General features: G+C 41.8%; 1 protein-coding gene across 9 annotated transcripts in view; it reads left to right on the forward strand.

Moving 5' to 3' along the window:
* The first annotated feature begins 685 nt into the window (after positions 1 to 685).
* The window catches only part of RNASEH2B (ribonuclease H2 subunit B), a 95,963-nt gene continuing 73,056 nt past the window's right edge, over positions 686 to 23,592 (forward strand). For 6 of the 9 annotated variants that reach the window (XR_003791765.1, XM_029210453.1, XM_029210457.1 and 3 more), the window contains exons 1-2: positions 701 to 946; positions 14,603 to 14,650. Coding sequence is in view for 6 of the 9 variants with exons in the window: in XM_029210453.1 (XP_029066286.1) it covers positions 883 to 946; positions 14,603 to 14,650 (112 nt within the window). In the remaining 3 variants the exon portion in view is untranslated. Of the gene's footprint in view, positions 947 to 3,781; positions 3,812 to 14,602; positions 14,651 to 20,973; positions 21,072 to 23,592 lie in introns of those variants that run through there. The other 3 variants (XM_029210452.1, XM_029210455.1, XM_029210456.1) reach the window with 3 other exon arrangements.

The raw sequence follows: 23,592 nt of genomic DNA on the forward strand, positions 1-23,592 counted from the left end.
AAATCCCGAAATTTCATGACTCTTAACTTTTTGAACATCAATTTTAAAAGTCTTAATTTTTAACTCATTACAAATCAATGTCTTCCAAAACAACAAATGCACGTTTTGAGCCTCAAACTGTGCCCCTCTTTTTAGTAATGAGGACTAACCCCAATTTGAGGACCGCTTTACATGCATTTTGTTATGAATCACAAAGCACACCAGATTCTGACATTAATTCCAACGCAGAATGCAAATGATATAAAGAAACGTAGACAAGGAACGGTGGCATTAGGATTCCGATGTGATAGCTGTTGTCCTTAACGTGGATTTGCTCCAGGCTTTTCCTCCCGCTAGGTGTGCGCAAGTCCGCCAGCCCTCAGAGGTGGCAGGCGTCATCCCTCCGGGAGCCCCACTCCGCAGAGACCCGGCCTCGGCCCGCTCTCCGCAGGGTGGGGAGTCCCTGGGCGGAGGGCCGCTGGGCGCGGTGACCGGGCGCCCCGAGACTGAGGCCATCCCGCCCGCCGCCGCCGCCGCCGCCGCCGCCGCCGCCAACCTGGGTCGCCGCCCCCCGCGCCGCGTCACTGGGCGCCGCGGGTGAGCACCTACCATTGGCCGAGCCGCGGAGGGGAGAGGCCGTGACCCTGCCCCGTCGGCGGGCGACGCGCCAGTGGGCCGGCGGCCTGGGCCTGGCGCTCAGTTTAAAAGCTTAACAGGGGCCTCTGGCGGGCTCCGGAAACGAAACGAAATTCGCCCCGCTGGCCGCCCTCCGGGCCCCGCCAGTCCCTCCGCGCGCCGCGCTCCCCGGAATCGACCCTTCTCCCGCCATTTGCCACCGGGCTCTCGCTGAGCCCGCCCTCCCAGGGCTCAGAGGCCTGCGGCCGCCGGAACCGAACGGGCGTCATGGCGACAGGCGTGGACTGCGGAGAAGGGGCTAGCGCCCGGCAGCACGTGTTCCTAGTCCCAGGTAAACACGCCCGTGCCGGGACGGCGGCGCGCCCGGCCGCGGCCGGGCCTCCGGCCCCGGGCGGCCCGGCCCGAGAGCGCGCCAAGCAGCGGCTGGGGCGGCTCCCGGGCGGGTTCTCGGCGGCGGCAGGGCGCGCCCCCTCTGGCCCGCGGCCCCCGCGCGCGCACCCCAGAGTGTTCACGGGTCAGCGCAGAGACGAGGCGCAGCCGGAACAGGCCCTGCACGCCCCTCGGCCGCGCGGGCGGGACCCGAGTGCCTCGCGGAACACGTGGTTCCTCATCTTGGTTACGAGTGCCAGCAGCTCCGCTTTTCAAAACCTCAGCAGGAAGCGCAGAAACCGACCAAGCGGATTTTCCCCCTTCTGGTTCTTTGTGGATCCATCGGGTGGGCTGGAGGGAGCGGCCCAGGCGGGGGGAGAGCAGTGCGGGTTCAGGGCCTCGAGGCCTGGAGGTGTCTGCTCTTGGGGTGTAATTATGAATCCCCCACTCGACAGCTGGCTTGGCGGCTGAGTCCTACTGGATCGGAACCTAGGATCCAGTAGGTCCACATTGGCCTGGAGGCTGCGCTGTCTTAACAGGATCCCAGCCCTGGGACAGGCCTTGGTTTGTGAGGCAGGAGGGGAGCTGGATGGTGGCAGGGGTTAGGACAGGGGTGGTTCAAAGAGATTCAGGCAAGTAGCTAATGACAGGAATGCTGGAGCCAGTATTTTCAGCCTCCCCCGGGATGATGACCACATCCACGGTCTGCTGGGGCTTCGGATGATGGACATCAGTTGCCACCTATGATGGCATGAAGTGGCAGAGTAAATGGAGTTTGGGACCAGGGAGTGCAAGACAGAAAGGTTTGGCCTTTTCATAGGGTGAAGCATTGATTTGACGGCATAACATTGGCTATAAGGAAAACCCATTGTTTTCTTTATGTAACTTTGATATTTAGCTTAGCAAATACAGTATTTTTGCAGTTAATGATACTCTGATAACTATATAGTCGCCCAGTAATCTAGATTTTTATGATGGATATTGAAAATAGTTACATGACCACCTGTCAAGGCAATGTTGTGCATGTTTAACTTTTTCTCCCTTTATAAAGAAGTGTAACATACATGACGTGTACCAGTTTAAATGTGCAACTCAATGACCTTTTCATATGTATACACCCCTGTAACCATTCCACAGGTCAAGACCTAGAACTTTTCCAGTGAGCTCCTCTTGCCTGTTGGTAGATAGCCTCAGTAACCTCTATGCTGACCTCTGTCACCAGAAATTTGTTCTGCCTGTTTGGATAAGTGTGTGTTAACTTTGTACCTGGCACCGTTTACTCAGCTGAGGTCCACCCATGTTCTGTGTAGCAGTAGTCTGGTTTGTTGGTTGGTTTGTGTTTTCTTTGCTGGGTATATTTTATTGTATGCATATTCATAATATTTATCTCCACTACTGTGGGTGGATGTTCGGATTATTTCCCGTTTGTAACTATTACGAGTTACACTTCTAAGAACACTCTTTTATGAGGCTTTTGGTAGATGGAAGTGCTCATTTCTCTGCAGTATAGACCCAGGAGTGGAATTGCCGGTCCTGGATATTGTATGTTCAGCTTTGGTAGACTCTGCTCAACAGTTTTCCAAAGTGCTTGTACTGATATATACTCCCAGCTGTTTGTGAGAGTTCCCGTTGCTCCATATCCTCACTAGAGATGTTTGTAGTTTGTATAGGAAAAGTTAATGCAAAATTCAGGGTTTTCACAGAATCTAGTAAAGGGCTACCTGATACATGCTTTACAGTAGAAAACATCTCTTCTCACTGTTGTCACATTAATTCAATGAGATTTTAACGGTGGGAACTCATTCAGAATCAAGTGCATTATTTTTATTCAGATACACACAATGGCTGAGAATAATTTGAATTTCTTATCTTGTTCTATTTAATCAGTATTGAAATTTTCATTCTTAAAGTATGTCTGTATCCTCACCGTATTAAACACAAAAACCTTTAAGGTCATTTAATATTGATCACATCTCTGATAACTGTCGGTTTAATATGTCTACTGTCAGGCGGCGAGAAGAATTTCAGTCTAGTTCCTGTTCAAAGCTGAGTTGAATTGTGACCTTCCAACTCATTGGAGGAGGCTGAGCCAGCTGTTAAGGAACTGTTAAAGAAGAACAGTGTGGTCAGGCAGGCTGGTTCTGTAGGACTTAGAACTTGAGCTTCTAGTGCCTGTAATTCTTCTAGCTGGACTTTACTGCCATCTGCAGGCCCTGGGTGTAGAAACGCTGGTGGTCTGATAGTTAACTGCTGTGCAACTGTGCTTCTCAATCTTGAGGGCATCAGTCATCTGGGGAGCTGGGCCCCATCCCCAGAGTCTCTGATTCAGTAGGTCTGGGGTGGGGGCCCTGAGAATGTGCATTTCTAACAAGTCCCCCCCGCCCAGTGCTGCTGGTGCTGCTGGTCAGAGGACACCACTAGGAACCACTGAAGTAGGACCAGCCCTAGGGAGCTGGATTGGGAGATAGGAACAGCCAGCCTCAGATTTAGCTGTCTTTCTGGCGGGTCAGAATTTCCATGGTCAGGGGAGTGCGTGTAAGTACAGGGTATGAGGCCCATCTTCACAGATGTATTTGTTGTTTTTTCCAGCCTATGGGAAGTCATCCCCAGTAAGTTATGCATTTAAGAGATGGAGACTATACCCTGCCATAGGGCTGTATTATATAGTAACAGAGGTGTCTCTGCCACTCGTTTTCAGTTTGTCTGGAAAAGTCAAATATCTCAGAAAAACAAAAGCTGAAACTTGGAAGGGATACTTGGAGGTGGTCGGACGTAGCCTTGATTTTCATAGGCCAGTGGAGATAGAACTGCCTTCCGTTTCAGCAGGGTAAGCATTCCTTGAACTTTGGGATGATCTCAAACGTTTCTCCCACATGCCCTGGAATACTAGCCTATTTGCAGCTTTGGTTACTGTAAGAGACCGTGAACATCTCAACTTTTTGGAATAAGGTAGAAGTTTCCATCTCTCTTTGCTGCCCTAAAAGTAAATGTTTAAGTTATATTTTTAATATTTTTCTCTAGTCCAAGTTTTGTACGCTTGTCAGTCCTAATAAGTTGGAGTGGATGCCAGCGTGAGAGGCCAGCGGGAACAGATTCACTGAGTGTAGGAGAGAAGACTGTGTTATATGCTTCTGTGGCTGAACTCTGTTACTTAGCCATCTCCAAGGAAATGTTAAAGCATTGGGAAACCCTGATGTTACTTGAGGAAAAAGGGAAAGACAGAAATGATCTCAGCATCCACCTAGGCTGAAATCATCCCCCAGTCAGCCCCCTGATTAAAGAGCCTCGAGGTCAAACTGGAATTCAGATCACATCTTCAACTGTAGACAAGTTTTGCAAACTTATTCCCCTTTATTTTATGAAAATACACATTTAAAAGTATTTTAGGAAGAGTATTTCTCTTTGTTATTTTTTTTCCCCCAAGATAGCATAAGTAATGCCAGTTTCTGGGGGGTAGAGGAAGGGGTACCCTTTGGGAGATAATCCCAGGCCTGCCTGCCTACCTTAGACATTCCAAATACAGTAATGACCCTTTTATGTGAGTTGCCATGATAATCCCCATAAAATGTCATATTTGTCTCTCCAAAAGGAACACAAAAATAGATTTGTATAACTGCAAGCTTTAGAACTATATTCTAATTAAAGGATTAAAAAAGAAATCAAATTTAAAAGGAAAAACGAATTTCCTATTTAATAATGGAGAAAATTTATGTTATTTCTGATTAGAGACTTGTAGCTTTTTAATAAGCCCGCAAGAAACACCTTTTGTTTGAAAAGTAGAAGTTTAAAGTATGTGGCAAAGGAAGAATTACTATAGACCCAAATGACTTTTCAATGACCCTAAAAAAAAAATAAAACTTTTCCTCTTTTACCTGAGGGCATGTGGTTAGTCTCAGAAGAAGCAGCAAGTATTTTGTTCTTTGTCAACACTCTTTGCTTGTATGTATGTTTGTGTTTAGAAATATACCACGTGGGCTGAAAGCTTCCCTACTTTCAGAAGAGCTTTTTCACCAGGGAGGAACCTGCATTAACTTGGCCAGAGATAGGGAACCTGGAGGATTCAAGTGCTGACTTTAGACAACTTCTGAATCATTCAGCTCAGCTTCTTGGAAGATTTGTCATTTACTGAATAGTCTCCTGCAGGCTGTCAGCCGTTAGGGAGTCTCTGAGTTTTCCAGCACAGAGTGTATTTAACATTTTCCACACAAATCCTGAATCTGGCTTTGTCTTTATGAAACGTTTTTGGAGGGAACCCGACTGACCCTTCTCAGATGGCCACTCACTGGATCTGCTCCCCTTGCTATCTGAGCACATTCTGAAGTGGATGGACTTAATCAGTTGCCAATTGGTATAACTGGGCTGTTTCCAGAGCCTGATCTTGTCATGCTAGTAATTGTTCCAAAAGGCCCCTGGACGTTTATAAGTCAGAACTCATGACTCCCACATATTTATCCTCCAGGGCAGAAAAAAATTCATAAAAGGAAAGTAAGAAATGTTCATGATTTTTTTTCCACTTCAATTGCGGAATAGGGACTGAATGGGTTTTCCCCGTATCCTCTGAGCTTTAACCATGATGTTAAGAAACAAACAACAATGTTCTTGAAAGCCTGGCTGTAATAAAACACACCTATAACTAGATTTATGCTATTTATGAGCTCTGTGTCCTTGGACAAATTGCATGCTCATTGTAAAGCCTCGATTTCCTCATCTCTGCAGTGGGGAGAACAGTACCGGTCTCACGGGGTTGTTGTCTGTTGGTTTGAATTACACATACGCTCTCTCTTGCACCCCAAGCTTTTAGCCTCCCTGGCCTGGGACAGAGCAGGCATTCAGTAAACATTTGCTAAAAGAGTAAATGGCTCACGTTCTGTTTCTCCCTGCAGCCTTTGTTTTTGCTCACGCTGCCCTTTTTCTTCCCTTTCCATTTCCATCAACTTTAGTTTCCATGAAGCTAAGACATTTGTATGTATCACAAAGTGAATTCCAGTGTTCTTTTTTCTATTTCTGCCTTTATTTTACTATTTATTCTTACTACGTATTTATTGGAACACCCACTAAAATACTTAGCGATATTGAGGTTGCATAACTTCTCTTTCTTTGAGTGCGCATGACTTTGTGTCTCCCTGGACCCCTACCCACTCTTTCCCACGTTCTCTGCTTGGCAACTGCGTACTTATCTTTTAAACCCAGTGCAAGTGTCACCTCTTCCAGGAAGCCTTCCTTCTGGGCCTCTCCCCGTTAGTGTGCAAGTTAGTGGTACCTCTTAGACCACCTACACATTTCATCGTCGTTATTCAGTTCACTGTCATTTTTATATGAGTATGTATGTATTGGACGCCCAGTACCTGCCAGAAGCTGCGGAGGATCCAGGCACGTTCTCCCCGGGTGGCCCCCGTTAGCTCCTCATTGGTGGGCTCGTTGGCCTTAAGCTTCAGAACCTAACCTTGCCTGGTGCCTCTGAAAGCAAGCATGCCACCTAGGCCTTCCTGCCTTTTCGTTCAGAGGTCCTTTATATTTGTTTTTAAAATATCTTTGAAAGTGCCTTTCTGTCCTAGGTATGACTGTTCGCTAAAGTGGAGTGAGCTCGCTGGTGAAAGGGTCCGATATGCTCTGAGCCTGTTTCCTTACCTGCCTCTGGCACTGCTAGAATCCAGGCTGGCTGAGGGCTCCCCAGCCAGAGCTGATTTCCCTGCGAGGGCCTGAAGTCCCCACAACATTTGGCAAGACTCTCTTCCATCGTCAGTTGCTCTTTTAACTTCAGTTCTGACCATCTAACTCTTCACTTACACGTTTTTTTCCCAGTGTTTTTTTTTTTTTCATTAACTTTTTTTATTAGAGCGGTAGTACGTACCCAGTGTAGAAATTTTAGTAATGCAGAAAAATATACAGAAGAAAAGAATTTGTCCATCATCCTGCCACTGAAAAATAACAATTTTGGAAATACTTTTTCCAGGCTTTTTGTGTTGTATGTATCATAGAATGAATTCCAGTGTTCTTAAATTTTTTCTCATTTTTCTATTTCTGCCTTTATTTCACTATTTACTCTTCTTATTTGAGGGAACACTGACTAAAACACTCAGGGACACTGAGGTTACACAAGAGTACTATCTGGTTCTGTTTACTATAGTTCTACATAGAATTAGAAAAAGATGGTTAGACTGATTTAATGGGGAGCTAGGGGGCTGAAATTTTTTTCTTTTAATTTTGATAAAGACAGAAACTCAGACAGTGACATGAATAAAGCTGACAAAGAATCTGTAGGTCATATTTTGAGCACTGAAGAGGCTTGTTATGAGTTTACTTATAACAAATATACCAAATAAGATGTATTGCTTCACAGAGTAGGCAGTACATACTTGAAATGGATTATCTTTTTTTTTTTATATCTTTATTGGAGTATAATTGCTTTACAATGTTGTGTTAGTTTCTGCTTTATAACAAAGTGAATCAGTTATACATTTACATACGTTCCCATATCCCCCCCCTCTTGCGTCTCCCTCCCACCCTCCCTATCCCACCCCTCTAGGTGGTCACAGAGCACCGAGCTGATCTCCCTGTGCTATGCGGCTGCTTCCCACTAGCTATCTATTTTACATTTGGTCGTGTATATAAGTCAGTGCCGCTCTCTCACTTCGTCCCAGCTTACCCTTTCCCCTCCCCGTGTCCTCAAGTCCATTCCATACGTCTGCGTCTTTATTCCTGTCCTGCCCCTACGTTCATCAGAACCATATTTTTTTTAGATTCCATATATATGTGTTAACATACGGTATTTGTTTTTCTCTTCCCTTTTTTTTTTTTTTTTTTTTTTTTGCGGTACGCGGGCCTCTCATTGCTGCGGCCTCTCCCGTTGCGGAGCACAGGCTCCGGACGCACAGCCTCAGCGGCCATGGCTCACGGGCCCAGCCGCTCCGCGGCACGTGGGATCCTCCCGGGCCGGGGCACGAACCCGCATCCCCTGCATCGGCAGGCGGACTCCCAACCACTTCGCCACCAGGGAAGCCCCTGTTTTTCTCTTTCTGATTTACTTCACTCTGTATGACAGACTCTGGGTCCATCCACCTCACTACAAATAACTCAATTTCATTTCTTTTTATGGCTGAGTAATATTCCGTTGTATATATGTGCCACATCTTCTTTAACCATTCATCTGTCGATGGACATTTAGGCTGCTTCCATGTCCTGGCTATTGTAAATAGTGCTGCAGTGAACATTGTGGTACATGACTCTTTTTCAATTATGTTTTCTCAGGGTATATGCCCAGTAGTGGGATTGCTGGGTTATATGGTAGTTCTACTTTTAGCTTTTTAAGGAACCTCCATACTGTTCTCCGTAGTGGCTGTACCAATTTACATTCCCACCAACAGTGCAAGAGCGGTCCCTTTTCTCCACGCCCCCTCCAGCATTTACTGTTTGAAGATTTTTGGATGATGGCCATTCTGACCAGTGTGGGGTGATACCTCATTGTAGTTTTGATTTGCATTTCTGTAATGATTAGTGATGTTGAGCATTCTTTCATGTGTTTGTTGGCAATCTGTGTATCTTCTTTGGAGAAATGTCTATTTAGGCCTTCCGCCCATTTTTGCACTGCGTTGTTTGTTTTTTTGATATTGAGCTGCATGATCTGCTTGTATATTTTGGAGATTAATCCTTTGTCAGTTGCTTCATTTGCAAATATTTTCTCCCATTCTGACGGTTGTCTTTTCGTCTTGATTATGGTTTCCTTTGCTGTGCAAAAGCTTTTAAGTTTCATTAGGTCCCACTTGTTTATTTTTGTCTTAATTTCCATTTCTCTAGGAGGTGGGTCAAAAAGGATCTTGCTGTGATCTGTGTCATAGAATGTCCTGCCTATGTTTTCCTCTAAGAGTTTTATAGTGTCTGGTCTTACATTTAGGTCTTTAATCCATTTTGAGTTTATTTTTGTGTATGGTGTTAGGGAGTGTTCTAATTTCATTCTTTTACATGTAGCTGTCCAGTTTTCCCAGCACCACTTACTGAAGAGGGTGTCTTTTCTCCATTTTATATTCTTGCCTTCTTTATCAAAGATAAGGTGACCATATGTGCGTGGATTTATCTCTGGGCTTTCTATTCTGTTCCACTGATCTATATTTCTGTTTTTGTTCCAGTACCATACTGTCTTGATAACTGTAGCTTTGTAGTGTAGTCTGAAGTCAGGGAGCCTGATTCCTCCAGCTCCGTTTTTCTTTTTTTTCTTTTTTTGTGGTACGCGGGCCTCTCACTGTTGTGGCCTCTCCCATTGCGGAGCACAGGCTCCGGATGCGCAGGCTCAGTGGTCATGGCTTACGGGCCTAGCCGCTCTGTGGCATGTGGGATCTTCCCGGACTGGGGCACAAACGCGCATCCCCTGCATCGGCTGGCGGACTTTCAACCACTGCGCCACCAGGGAAACCCTTCGTTTTTCTTTCTCAGGATCACTTTGGGTATTTGGGGTCTTTTGTGTTTCCATACAAATTGTGAAATTTTTGTTCTAGTTCTGTGAAAAATGCCATTGGTAGTTTGATAGGGATTGCATTGAATTTGTAGATTGCTTTGGGTAGTATAGTCATTTTCTTCCAATCCAAGAACATGGTATCCAGCTGTTTGTATCATCTTTAATTTCTTTCATCAGTGTCTTATAGTGTTCTGCATACAGGTCTTTTGTTTCCTTAGGTAGGTTTATTCCTAGGTATTTTATTCTTTTTGTTGCAATGGTAAATGGGAGTGTTTCCTTAATTTCTCTTTCAGGTTTTTCGTTGTTAGTATATAGGAATGCAAGAGACTTCTGTGCATTAATTTTGTATTCTGCTACGCTACCAAATTCATTGATTAGTTCTAGTAGTTTTCTGGTGGCATCTTTAGGATTCTCTATGTATAGTATCATGTCATCTGCAAACAGTGACAGTTTTACTTCTTTTCTGATTTGAATTCCTTTTATTTCTTTTTCTTCTCTGATTGCTGTGACGAAAACTTCCAAAACTATGTTGAATAATAGTGGTGAGAGTGGGCAACCTTGTATTGTTCCTGATATTAGAGGAAATGGTGTCAGTTTTTCACCATTGAGAACGATGTTGGCTGCAGGCTTGTCATAGATGGGCTTTATTATGTTGAGGTAGGTTCCCTCTTTGCCCACTTTCTATAGAGTTTTTATCATAAATGGGTCTTGAATTTTGTTGAAAGCTTTTTCTGCATCTGTTGAGATTATCATATAGTTTTTATCCTTCAGTTTGTTAATATGGTGTATCACATTGATTGATTTGCGTATATTGAAGAATCCTTGCCTTCCTGGGGTAAAGCCCACTTGATCATAGTGTATGATCCTTTTAATATGCTGTTGGATTTGTTTCGTAGTGTTTTATTGAGGATTTTTGCATCTATGTTCATCAGTGATATTGGCCTTGGATTATCTTGAGGAGTGGTTAAAGACTGAAAATACAATCAGATGCAGGAGGGGTGAAGATAAATTCACAGAACCATAGTGAACGTACGGCCTGGCCAGGATGTTTTGAAAGCCATTTGAGCTTGAATTTTTGAAGACAAGCATGGTTTTCTGCAAACGACCTTGGTGTGTTTGCCATAAATAGGATGCCAGTTTGAACGGACCATGAGTCTACCTTATTATGGTAATTACTCTTTCTTTAGTGTGGGGCCAATGCATCCTGATTGTGTATTAGAAAGCGTGACTGATGCTTCTTCAGGACTTCCTTAGCAGGGCCACGTGTTCCTAAGACGGGCCGGCTGTGCTGGGGGCAGGGTGGCGGACTGGTGGAGAGCTCAGAGACCTCTGGAATAGGACATTGCAGCACCAGGAGGTCCAGGGTTTCTGCCTCTCTCAGTGTTAACTTCCTTGTCTCAAATCAACTTCTTCTGATTCCTATAAAACAGGCTGCATACACCCTGCACCCAAGCCCCAAGCCTCCTGGTGTCTGCTGGGAGAAGCAACCCCTCTTTTCTTAGTTCTTTGTTTACGGTTTTCAAGACAGGCTTCTGACCGGCCCCTGAGATCACTTGTAACCCTAGCCTCTACCCACTATGAGCTGTACCCAGGGAGGGGTGAGCTCCACTACCATTACAGGTGGGAGAGAGCGATGGCAGAGGGCGCTGAGGGTAGGGAGTGTTTTGTCCAGAGGGAGGAAAAGGTGCAGGATGGACAGCACAAGAGCCGACCACTGCCCTCCCTCTCCAGTGAGACCCTCCCTGGCCAGGAGCCTCAGCCACGTCACCCAGCCTGTGTCAGTCAAGCATTCTGAGCTTCCTGTTAATTGGTGGTCTTTGAACGGCATAGAGATGTGGCAGAGGTTTATTGTATGGAGAATTGGGTTGGGCTATAACTTATACTCTCCTTCCTTTGCCAAGATTTATATAATTTTTAGGAAACCTGTCTCCTAGGCCCGTATCTTCCATCTCTTATACCATTGTAATACACTCTGATGATATCGTGTGTTATTGTATTTGACCCTCACAGTGACCATGGGAAGCAGGCAACACAAGCTTTATTATCACCATTTTACAAGACTCGGAGAAGTCAAATAATCTGCCCAACACTCAACAGGAATTAAGTGGCAAAGACTGTCAGCTCTCCTGCGTCCTCCAGGGCCCCTGCTCTGTGCGCAAGGCCACTCTGCAGGCCGATGATGGTCCTTGCCCCTGTGGGAGAGGTGGGAGGACAGGAGGGCTGGGTGTCCTCTGTTGTCAGTTTGATGACCAGGAACCAGGCACACCTCTCCATGAGCCAGTGCTATTGTCATTGGACGTCCCAGTCGGGTCTGTCCTTTCTATCTCACCAGAATTTTCCTGCTTCCCGGATGTCTCAAGGCCTTGGCTCCATCTCTATATGTTGCTGTTCTTTGTGGCTTTGAGTTGGCTACAGACTTGAAGCTCTGCATCAGTTTCTTCTTCAGTGCACAAGCCACTCCTAGAAATGTGGCCATTGATAGGTCAGCCCTAAAAGAATGGAGATGTTATCTTCTATGGTCTTGGCAAAGGCCATTTTCTTCAAAACTTCAAAATGAAAAGATATTCTTAGAGGAACCCGGTACTTGGAAATTCTTTTTCTACTGCATGCCGCTCCCTAGCTTTTCTTGGTTTGCCTCCTGTAGTGTTTGAGGAAGCTGAGAGCTTCAAAGCCAGGAAAATGACCCAGATCTCTTTGATGGCAGTACTAACATCTTGGGAAAGGAAGGCATATAGTTATTACTGAAATTAGCATTCCTGGAAGCGGCAAGTAACTTGGAAATTATGCTGATTTGTCTTGCATGCATCGTATTTGTGTCCTAGCAAAGCGTTCCCAAGGAGGTATCTCTGCCAATCAGGCAGAAGGGAACCAGTGGGTCTGAATATATTCTAATGGATGAAGTCTAAAGAAAATGAACTGGGACCTGTTTAGGGCATATTGCATGAGCATGAGAGTGATAATCTCTCTCTCTCTCTTTTTTTTTTTTTTTTTTCCTATTGGATCTTCATAAGAAACCTGAATAGCCTTGATATGGTATCTAAAAATAAAATGAGTGGTGCTTTGATGTCTGTTCTTTCTTCTCCGTGTAACAGGGGGTGTGTGTTTCTCAGAGCTTATCTGCTATGTGCCAAAAATCGGACAGGGTCACGAACAAATGCCCATTGCTTCCAAGTCATAAGAACACTTGGCAAAAAGGTGGCTCTCTCTCTCTCCTGTCTCGTGTCTTTGAACTTTAAATGATATGAAGAAACTTGTCTTAACCAACAGAGGGATAAGAACGAGCTGCCAAGTTTAAAAACTAGTTGATAAATAACTTCATATCAAGTGTACAACACCCCATACTGTATACTCTGCAGATGAAAAATAATGTTCCATTTTGGCTTGTACAATACTTCACGAGTAACTTTTCAAACATACTGAATGTTTAAGTCTGTGTATTGATAATGTGCTGTGCACTCTAATTTTTAAGCATTAAGATGTCATAGATAATTGGGGGCAGAGGATATATGCAGCTGTGCATAGGGTATTGTAATCGCTAATAACATCAGTTTCCTTTTTTTTCCATTGGTCAAACTTGACTTTATCTGTTTTTATCACCAGATGTTTCTTGTATCCCACAACAAATTTCTCTCATCCTTCTTTTATCTATTTTTTGATCCTTTCTTTTTCTCTTTCTCACTTTCCTTAGCTCCCCCTCCTTCTCTTCCTTTGCTGCACCCCTTACACTTGGGGGGTACTGGCTGGATTGGAGTGGGGCAACTGATGGGAAAGAAGTCTCTGAGGAGGACAGGACAGGAGGCGGACAGATGAGTTTGAGATGTTTGTGTCACAGGAGGACAGTTATACCAAGATAATTATTGTGCTTCACAGCCACAGTTTTGTTTCCTGAGTTAAGAAGGAAGGATGGGACTTAAGATTAAGAGATTCTCTAGGGCTTCCCTGGTGGCGCAGTGGTTGAGAGTCCGCCTGCTGATGTAGGGGACACGGGTTCGTGCCCCGGTCCGGGAAGATCCCACATGCTGCGGAGCGGCTGGGCCCGTGAGGCATGGCCGCTGAGCCTGCTCGTCCGGAGCCTGTGCTCCGCAACGGGAGGAAAAAAAGAGATTCTCTAAAGTGTCATAGTTTAAAATGTTTGTTGCCTGATTTAAATCTTGGCTCTGTGTATAGCTGAATAGCTCTGTGACCTTGGACAGGTTTCCTAACTTTAGGCAAATTTATCATCTACAAAACTGGGAGTTAAAATGGTACCTACCTCATAGAGATATTACAAGGATTATATGAGGATTATATATACATATAATCTGATGAATATATATGTGTATATATATATATACACATACCTCATATATATATATATATATATATATATAATGCCTGGTATACAGTAAATGCTGCATACATATTAGCTTTTGTTTGTTATTTTACATTCACTGGACACAGTTGTCTCTTTGTCATGGGTATATTTTCTTTAAAGTTCAAATGTCAGGAAAGTAGCAATCAGAGTTTCCTTTCTGTTGAGGTATTTAGATCAGGATGGTAAACAGATGGAAGATATGCTGCTAGAGTTCGTGGTGACCAGTGGGACATAAAATTGGATCTTTATAGAGAAGGCAGAGACCATAAGAAAACTGTGTGGAATTGGTTAGACATCAACTCAAGAGGCAGGGCTTGAGATAATTGGAAGTTTAAGATATTATTGAATCTGAAATGCCGAAAGAGACTGAGGACCTGCTTCTGATTTGTCTGATTTTTTTCTGTTTTTGTAAAATACTCTTTTAGCCAGCATGGCTTATGTCATCTCTTATGTAAGAGAAAACAGTCAAAAAAAGAAAGTGTAAAGCTTACTCTTTAAGAAATAAAATGTGAAGTCTTATTTTATTCAGCATGGTTTTAAAAGAAGGTGTTTCACATGAGTAAATTTTCCATATAAATGAAGTTTGGCTCATTAAATATAAAAACTTGCTTTTATCATTTCTTACTGAGCTTGTTCTAAAAATCAAACAACACATTCATGTAACATTTATCGAGCATATTCCATGTGCCAGAAACTGCTGGGTACTTTACTATATGTTATCCTAATTTTTGCACATAAAATGCATTGTGTTCTGGCTTCTTAAAAAGAATACACAAGCATAATTTTATTGCGCTTTGCTTTATTGCACTTCACAGATACTGCATGTTTTTACAGATTGACAGATTGTGGCAACTCTGCGTTGGGTAAGTCTACTGGCGACATTTCTCCAACAGCATTTGTTCACTTCATGTCTCTATGTCACATTTGGTAATTCTTAGAATATTTCAAACTTTTTCATTATGACTGTATTTGTTATGTTGATCAGTGTGATCTTTGTTGTTGTTACTACTGCAAGATTACGACTCACTGAAAGATCCAATGATAGCATTTTTTAGCAAAATTTTTAAATTAAGATGTACTTTTTTTAAGCATAATGCTATTACACACTTAACAGACTACTCTATAGTATAAACATAACTTTTATGTGCACACTGGGAAACCAAAAACTTCTTGTGACTCGCTTTATTGCGATATAAGCTTTATTGTGATATTCACTTTATTGCAGTGGTCTAGAACTGAACCCACAGTATCTCCGAGGTGTTCCCATACTGGTCCTAATTTAATCTGCTCTTGGAAAGCTAATTGTTAGGCCCTTTGGTAGTTCTGTGCTTGGAATTCTTGACTTTTATATTTTGATCTTGATATTCCTAACACATTCTTAATGTTTCCACATAGTTAAGAGCAAGGACACTGGTTCTTAATTGAGTGCTTATTGCATGTTCTAGCCACTTTCACATTTATTTAAGCCTAACAAAAACCTGTAAAATAATTACTACGCCCGTTTTGTAAATGAAGTAAGTGAGGCATGAGAGGTTGAATATCTTGCCCAAGGTCACACTACTGAGTAAGAAGAGGAGCTGGGAATGGATTATGGATCTGTCTGACTTCAAATCTTGTGTTCTTTCTATGCTGACATGATCAAAGAAATAGGTATCAGTTAAAAATAGGTTTATAGAAGAAAACCCTTCTTTACAGTCCCAATCCTCCTTTTCTGATTCTTTCCCATTATTCTAAAAGCAGATGTTTTTTGCTTCCCTAATTAATTTACCTATCCTTCAGCTGTGCTGATGTTGCAGGTAAAAGTTAGAAAAACGATGGAGCTTCCAAGCTTGGTGGGTGAGGAGCTAGCCCATGGGATAACCCAGGATTTTCCAAATTTAAATGAAAAATTTTAAACTCTTTTTTTTTTTTTTTTTTTTTTGCAGTACACAGGCCTCTCACTGTTGTGGCCTCTCCCATTGCGGAGCACAGGCTCCGGACGCACAGGCTCAGCGGCCATGGCTCACGGGCCCAGCCGCTCCGCGGCATGTGGGATCTTCCCAGACCAGGGCACGAACCCGTGTCCCCTGCATCAGCAGGCGGAGTCTCAACCACTGCACCACCAGGGAAGCCCTAAACTGTCTATCTTGACAGAGCCTTTAGCTTATAGTCAGAAGTAATTTTGTGTGCTTAAGGGACACACACACGAAACTATCAACTAAGGGATATATTAGAAGTATTATAACAATATGAGTTATTTTTTCATACTAAGTCTTCAAAATCTGATAGTGGTAGATCCACTCCTCCGTAAAAGCAGTGAAAACATTGGCAAAGATGTCCAAAATCAACTTTTTCTCAGAACTCTTGAAATTAGCCAAAGGCTTCCAACAATTTGAGGAGTGTTTATTCAAGAAAAACTGCTGAATCTCATTGAGCAAGGTTTGTGGCATTGCAACTTGAACTGCTCCCATCTCCCTTTGCTCAGATCTACCATAACCTTGAAAACCAGCAGGCTTGCAACCACTGGATGGGCAGGCCATGTTTGGGGCTCCTCAAAAAAAAGTCCCATTCCCAGAGCATTGTCCCTATTTGACCTGTCTTCCAGCTCCCTGGAAAAGCCCTGTTCACAGGGCATTGTTGTCATTTGACCTGACTGGAGCTCAGAGCTCACTCGGCAGGAAAACCCTATCCCCAGGACCTTTGTCAAAAACAGTGGCAGTTGATACTCAGCTGCTGAGGGGGCAATGCCAGTTGCAGAAATGAGAACCTGGCCAAAAACTTAAAAAGAAGTTACGGGAATAAAATCTCTGTAAAAGGCTTTGAAAAGCTCTGACATATTCCTAGGGAATTACAGCACTGTGCACACATGCAAGGCTGTGTGCATACCTAGGAAAGACCTGAGAAGCCCGATTCTCTCACCTCTGACTGACCTTGAGGCCCAAGGGAAGCAGTAAATAAAAGCTAAGGCAGAAGTTTAAATTACCTGAGTGTTGAAGGCATGCCCCAACACACATGAAGATCCCCTCAGCAAATGTTGGGAGACTTTTTGGTTCAAAACTTTTAAGGATATCTCAGACCAGTCATTAGCTAACGCTAAGCTAACTGAGACATCAGTGGTTGCACACAACAGGGAATAGAGACTACAGGATTTGTCCAGAAAAGTCACTAAACAAACAAATTGTAACAATTGCAACGATGACCAAAAGCAGCAACAACAATAAGTCTTAGAGAGTTAGGTAAAGGGACTCTGATTTCCAGAATTGTCACATTTATTGTTATATTATCTAAAATGTGGAGTTTTCAATAAAAAGATATGAGACACATGAAGATATAAGAAAGTATGCCTCATACACAGGGGGAAAAAGTAATCAATAGAAACTGCTCCTGAGGGGGCCAAGATGTTGGACTTATTCTACAAAGATTTTAATCAGCTATTATAAATATACTCAAAGAACTAAAGTGAACTATGTCTAAAGAATTAAAAGAAAGTATGACAATGAAATCTCACAAAATAGAGTATATCAATAAAGAGATAGAAATTACAAAAGAATATATAAATTCTGGAGTTGAAAATTACAATGACTGAAAAGAAAATTTCATTAGCAGGCTCAACAGCAGATTTAAGCTAGAAGAGGAAAGAAACAGCAAACTTGAAGATTGATCAATTGATATTATCCAGCCTGAGGAACAGAAAGAAAAAAGAATTGAGAAAACTGAACAGTCTCAGAGACCTGTAGTACACCATGAAGCATATCAGAAAATTTATAATGGGTCCCAGAGAAGGAGAGAAAAAGAAAGGGGGACAAAGAATATTTAAACAATTAATAGTGAAACATTTCTCAAATTTTTTTTTTTTTTTGTGGTACACAGGCCTCTCACTGTTGTGGCCTCTCCCGTTGTGGAGCACAGGCTCCGGATGCGCAGGCTCAGTGGCCATGGCTCATGGGCCCAGCCGCTCTGTGGCATGTGGGATCTTCCCGGACCGGGGCACAAACCCGTGTCCCCTGCATCGGCAGACGGACTCTCAACCACTGCGCCACCAGGGAAGCCCACATTTCTCAAATTTGATGACAAATAATATACAGATTTAAGAAGCTCAGTAAACTCCAAGGGGATAAACTAAAGGGGATCCACACCTACTCACATCATAGTCAAACCATCAAAAGACAGACATGAAGAGAGAATCTTGAAAGCATCAAGAGAAAAATGACTTATCAAATACAGGGAGCCTCAATAAGATTAACAACTGACTTCTCAGTAGAAACCATAGAGGCTGGAAGTTAGTGGGATGACATATTAAAGATGCTGAAAGAAAAACTGTCAACCAAGGGTTCTCTGTCTGATAAAACTATCCTTCAAAACTGTGGGAGAAACTAAAGCATTCCTAGATAAAGAAAAACTAAGACCTGAAAATCACAATGGGGTCCTTCAGATTAAAAGGAAAAGACACTGGATGGTAACTTGAATCTGCATGAAGACTATAGATCACTGGTAGAGATAAATACATAGATAAAAATATAAAAGACAGTACAGATGTATTTTTGTTTGTAACTCTTTTCTCTCTCCGATTTAAAATACAACCTCATGCGGCAATAATTATAAAATTGTTGATGGGCTTATATAAAGATGTAATTTGTATGATAATAGTACAAATGAGGGGGTAATACATTGCAGGGAAATTTCTTTACGATACTGAAAATTTCAAGTTAGCATTAATCTGAGCTACATTCTTGCAAGTTAAGATGCTGATTGTAATTCCCAGGACAACCACTAAGAAAATAACTCCCCCTAAAATATAGTGAAAGAAATGACCAGGGAATTAAAATTGTGTGCTAGAAAATATCTATTTAACAGGAAAGAAGTCAGTAATAGGGGAAAAGAGGAACAAAAACTTCATGACATATAGAAAACAAAGAGTTAAATGGCAGATGTAAATCTTACCTTATCAGTAATTACATGAAATGTAAATGTATTAAAAGTTGTTACTGGACAGAAAAGGGGATAATTATAATGATAATTAGGAAGCTATAATAATTATAAACATATGCACCTAATGAGAGAGCCCCAAAATGCATGAACCAAAAACTGACTGAAAAGAACGGTAATGTGGAAAACTGAGCAATAATAGTGGGAGATTTCAATAACTCATTTCAATATGGATAAAACAACTAGGAGGAAGATCATTGAGGAAATAGAAGACTTGACCAACTCTGTAAACCAGCAAGACCTAAGAGACATCTATAGAACATTGCACTCAACAACAACATTCTCCAGAACAGACCATAATCTAGGCCATAAAACAAACCCCAATAAATTTCAAAGGACTGAAATCATACAACATATGCTCTCTAAAAATAGTGAAACGAAAATAAGCAGTGAATAGAAGAAAATTTGGGGAATTCGGGCTTCCCTGGTGGCGCAGTGGTTGAGAGTCCACCTGCCAATGCAGGGGACACGGGTTCGTGCCCCGGTCTGCGAGGATCCCTTACGCTGTGGAGCGGCTGGGCGCATGAGCCATGGCCACTGAGCCTGCACGTCCAGAGCCTGTGCTCCGCAGTGGGAGGCCCGTGTACCGCAAAAAAAAAAAAAAAAAAAAATTGAGGGAATTCTCAAATATGTGGAAATTTTAAGCAGCATACTCCTAAATAATCAATGGATCAAGGGAGAAATTACAAAGGAAACTAGAAAGTACTTTGAAAAGAAAGAAAATGAAGCACAGTAATGTAAGGAATGGAAGTAAAGCAGCGTTCAGAGTGAAATATATAGCTGTACATGCCTATATTAAAAAAGAAGAAAGATCTCACATCAATAACCTTATCTTTCATCTTAAGAAACTAGAAAAAGAAGAACAAACTGAACCCAAAGCAAACTAGGGGAAGAAATAAAGATTACAGAAAAACAACACAGAAAAATCAGTGAAGTCAAAGGAGGCCATTTTGAAAAGATCAACAAAATTGGCAAATCTTTAGCTAGACTGACCAAGAAAAGGAAAATTCAAATTACTAAAATCAGGAATGAGAGAGTACATCATTGCCGATCTTATAGAAATATTCAATAAAAAAGGAACATAAGGGAATACTATGAACAACTGTATGCCAACAAAGTAGATGGTTTAGATGAAACGGACAAATCCCTAGAAAGGCATGAACTACAAAGACGGACTCAAGAAGAAGTAGACAATCTGAACCGACCTATAGCAGGTAGAGAGATTAGATTAGTAAATTAAAGCCATTCCATAGAAAAAAGCCCAGTCCCAGATAGCTTCACTGGCAAAATCTTCTAAATAATGAACAAATTAATACCAGTTCTTTACAAGTTTCTCCCCAGAAATGGAAGAAGAGAGACTACCTCCCAACTCATTCTGTGAGGCCAGTATTACCCTCATACCAAAACCAGACAAAGATGTCATAAGAAAAGAAAACTACAGAATATATCCCTTATGAACATAGATGCAAAAATCCTCAAAAAGTAACAAACCAAATCCAGGAGTGTGTAAAAAGGATTATACACCATGACCAAGTGGGATTTGTCCTAGGAATACAAAGTTGGTTCAACATACCAAAATCTATCAATGTAATATATTGTACTATTTCAATAAAATAAAGGCCCCAAACCACATAATCATCTCAACAGCCACAGAAAAAGCATTTGAGAAAATACTCTTTCGTGATAACAACACTCAAAAAATTAGGAGTAGGAAACTTTCTCAGCCTGTTAAAGGGCGTCTATAAAAAACCCACAGCTAACATCATGCTAACGTATTTCATATTTTTTAATGGTTTGAAATAAAAATATTTTAGATATATACATTGGGTTAAATAAAATATATCATTGAAATTTTATTTTATGTATTTTTAATATGGCTTCTAGAAAAGTTTTAATTACAAATGTGGCTCATATTTATGGGATGCATTTTATTTCTGTTTGACAATGCAGTTCTGGACACGGGGGCTCTAGGTTCTGGCAGATCTGGGTCTTACTTCCTGCCCTGTAGCACTGGATAGTCGAGGCGCGAGGGCAGAGGATTGAGGGACTGGGGTGGAGAAGAAGCAGACGGGAAGATGAAGGGGTGTATTAAATGCAGTCTTTCTGTGAGCATAGGGGCTTTGTTTTATTCACAGCTATATCCTCACTGCCTAGAATAGTAAAATTGGTAATAGAATCAGTTTCAGTAAGAGGATAGGGTTTATTACTAAATGGTTACTTATTCACATCTGATATTTGCTGTAGGTACCTAGAATCTAGAAAATGAGAATGCAGTTTAGTGAGCACAGACGTGACATTTGATAATCATCCAACCATGAGGTGAGTGTACAGATGCCTTGGAAGACTAAGGGGAACTAGACAGTGGTAGCTGCCATTTAACAAAATGTTCGTTGTTGCCAGGTGTTTTGATAGTGCAAGGCAAATCTTTGCCCAACGATTTTTTTTTTCATATTTAGGGAAAATATATCTCATGTAAAATTACCTGATTTCCAAATATTGGCACCTAATTCAAATTTTTAAAAATGTGCATAGCAAACAAAACCCTCCTGTGCACTGGATTTGGCCCAGAAGCCAACTGAATATTTAGCTGGTAAAGTGAATGCGTGCTTCCTTTGACTCCTTAGGCATCAAAGCAAAGAACTCAACCAGTGCTACACACAGGAAGCCTTCCCAGACCTCCTTATCTGTGTTACATCCTCTTTCATAAGGTCTAATAGTCCATGTATTTCTTCTCAGCAGTTGTTACATTTGCAGTCTACATTTGTGTGATTATTTGATTCAAGATATGTCTCTTCCAGGGGACATCTGAAAGCTCCCCATGGGTAGAGGCTGGGTCAGTTTTTACTAATCAATAATTAACAAATGAATGAATGAATTGGGCAGGAGAGATGAATTTTGAAATGCATGCTGTGTTAAAGAGTATAGCGTCTCACTTGGAATTCTGTGTTGAAAGGTTGAGTCCAACAGCTAGTTGTTTTGTAGGCTCTATATGAGAAAAGATGACTTTTTTCCCCTGTTACATAGACATTTCAGTGTTATCTACACTAATATATCTTAAAGCCCATTTCAGAGAACACTGGCATTTGCAGCAGAACACATTAATGTCAGCATTTATTTGTACTTAGTAATTCCAAAGTTCTCATAGTTTGACATTTTAGGCTGTAGCTAATCCTCTGGACTTACTGCTCTTCCTGGGAAAAATGGAAACACTGCTTCCCTTGAATAGTTATTAAAAATATCTTTTTAAGATTTTGGATATTTGTAAAGTTTGATTATTTTAAGCTCTGGAGGAATGGGAAAGCTGGAGGAAGAGCTGGCAAGGATCACTAGAACCAAAGTTTTCTATTAAAAAAAGAAAAACAGAAATCAATAATAATTTGCCAAGTTACAGTTGAAAGATTTACTGTCATACTGAAATAAAATAAAGGCTGTATTGCTGAAAAAAGAGTGGTCACCTTTTCTATGCCTTGAGACGTAATGAAGAAATATGATGCTGGGAAGTGAGAAACAGCAGGCAGGGAAAGGAGAGAAGACCACAACCTGTTTCAGTTTGTGGACAAGTTTTGAACAGTGCTAAACTTTATCCTTTACATTTTTATAAGTTGCAGAAAGGAAAGTCTTAAAAGATTTCTTAAAATTGAATCTGTATGGTTCCATTTATATAACATTTTCAAAATGACAGCATTTTAGAGATGGAGAACAGATTAATGGTTGCCAGGGGTTAGAGATGGGGCAGAAGTGTCTATCAGTTTTTGCTTTGTGTATCTTGAAGCTCAGTGTGTGTGATTGTAAACAGTGAGGATTATTTCCTCCTGACCCTTCTATCATAATGAAATGACCTTCTTCATCCCTGGCAATATCCTTTGTCTGTTATTAACAGAGCCATTGCATCTTTCCTTTAGTGTTAGCATGATAAGCACACTCTATCTTCTTCCTTTTACTTTTAATCTACTTGTATCTTTATATATAAATGGTGTTTCTTATAGGAAGCATATAATTTTATCTTACTTGTTTATCTAGTCTAACAATTTCTTTTAATTGGGATGTTCAGTCCATTTACATTGAATGTGATTATTGATATGGTTAGATTTGAGTCTGTCATTCTGCTATTTGTTTTCAATTATCTCATCTGTTCTTTGTACTTTTTTTTTTTTTTTTTTTGTGGTACGCGGGCCTCTCACTGTTGTGGCCTTTCCTGTTGCGGAGCACAGGCTCCGGACGTGCAGGCTCGGCGGCCATGGCTCACAGGCCCAGCCGCTCCGCGGCATGTCGGATCTTCCCAGACCGGGGCACAAACCCGTGTCCCCTGCATCGGCAGGCGGACTCTCAACCACTGCGCCACCAGGGAAGCCCCTTTGTACTTCTTTTACTCCCTTTCTGCCTTCTTTTGAATTGAGTGCTTTTTATGATTCTATTTCATCTCCTTTGTTGTCGTATTAGTAACAGCATTTTGTTTTGTTTTGTAATTTAACTGGCTGCTTTAGGGTTTACTGTACACATATTTAAATGATTACGTCTACCTTCAAGTGATATAACACCACTCCACATATAGTATAGGAAACTCTCAATGGTATATTTTCATTTCTCCCTTCCTGGCCTTTATGCTATTATTGTCATATATTTTATTTATGCATATGTTATAAACCCTGCACTAAATTGTTATTTTTGTTTAGCCAGTGATCTTTAAAGATATTTAAATAGTAAGAAAAATTCTTTACCCCTGCAGTCACCATTACCAGTGTTCCTCATTCCTTTGTGTAGATTCATACTTTCATGGGGTTTCATATTCCTTCTAGCAGAAGAACTTCCCTTAGCATTCCTTGTCATGTGGGTCCATTGG

The sequence above is a fragment of the Monodon monoceros genome, unplaced genomic scaffold (genome assembly GCF_005190385.1).
Source record: "Monodon monoceros isolate NGI ecotype Baffin Bay Population unplaced genomic scaffold, NGI_Narwhal_1 Super_Scaffold_8, whole genome shotgun sequence".
In the NCBI taxonomy this organism is placed as follows: Eukaryota; Metazoa; Chordata; class Mammalia; order Artiodactyla; family Monodontidae; genus Monodon; species Monodon monoceros.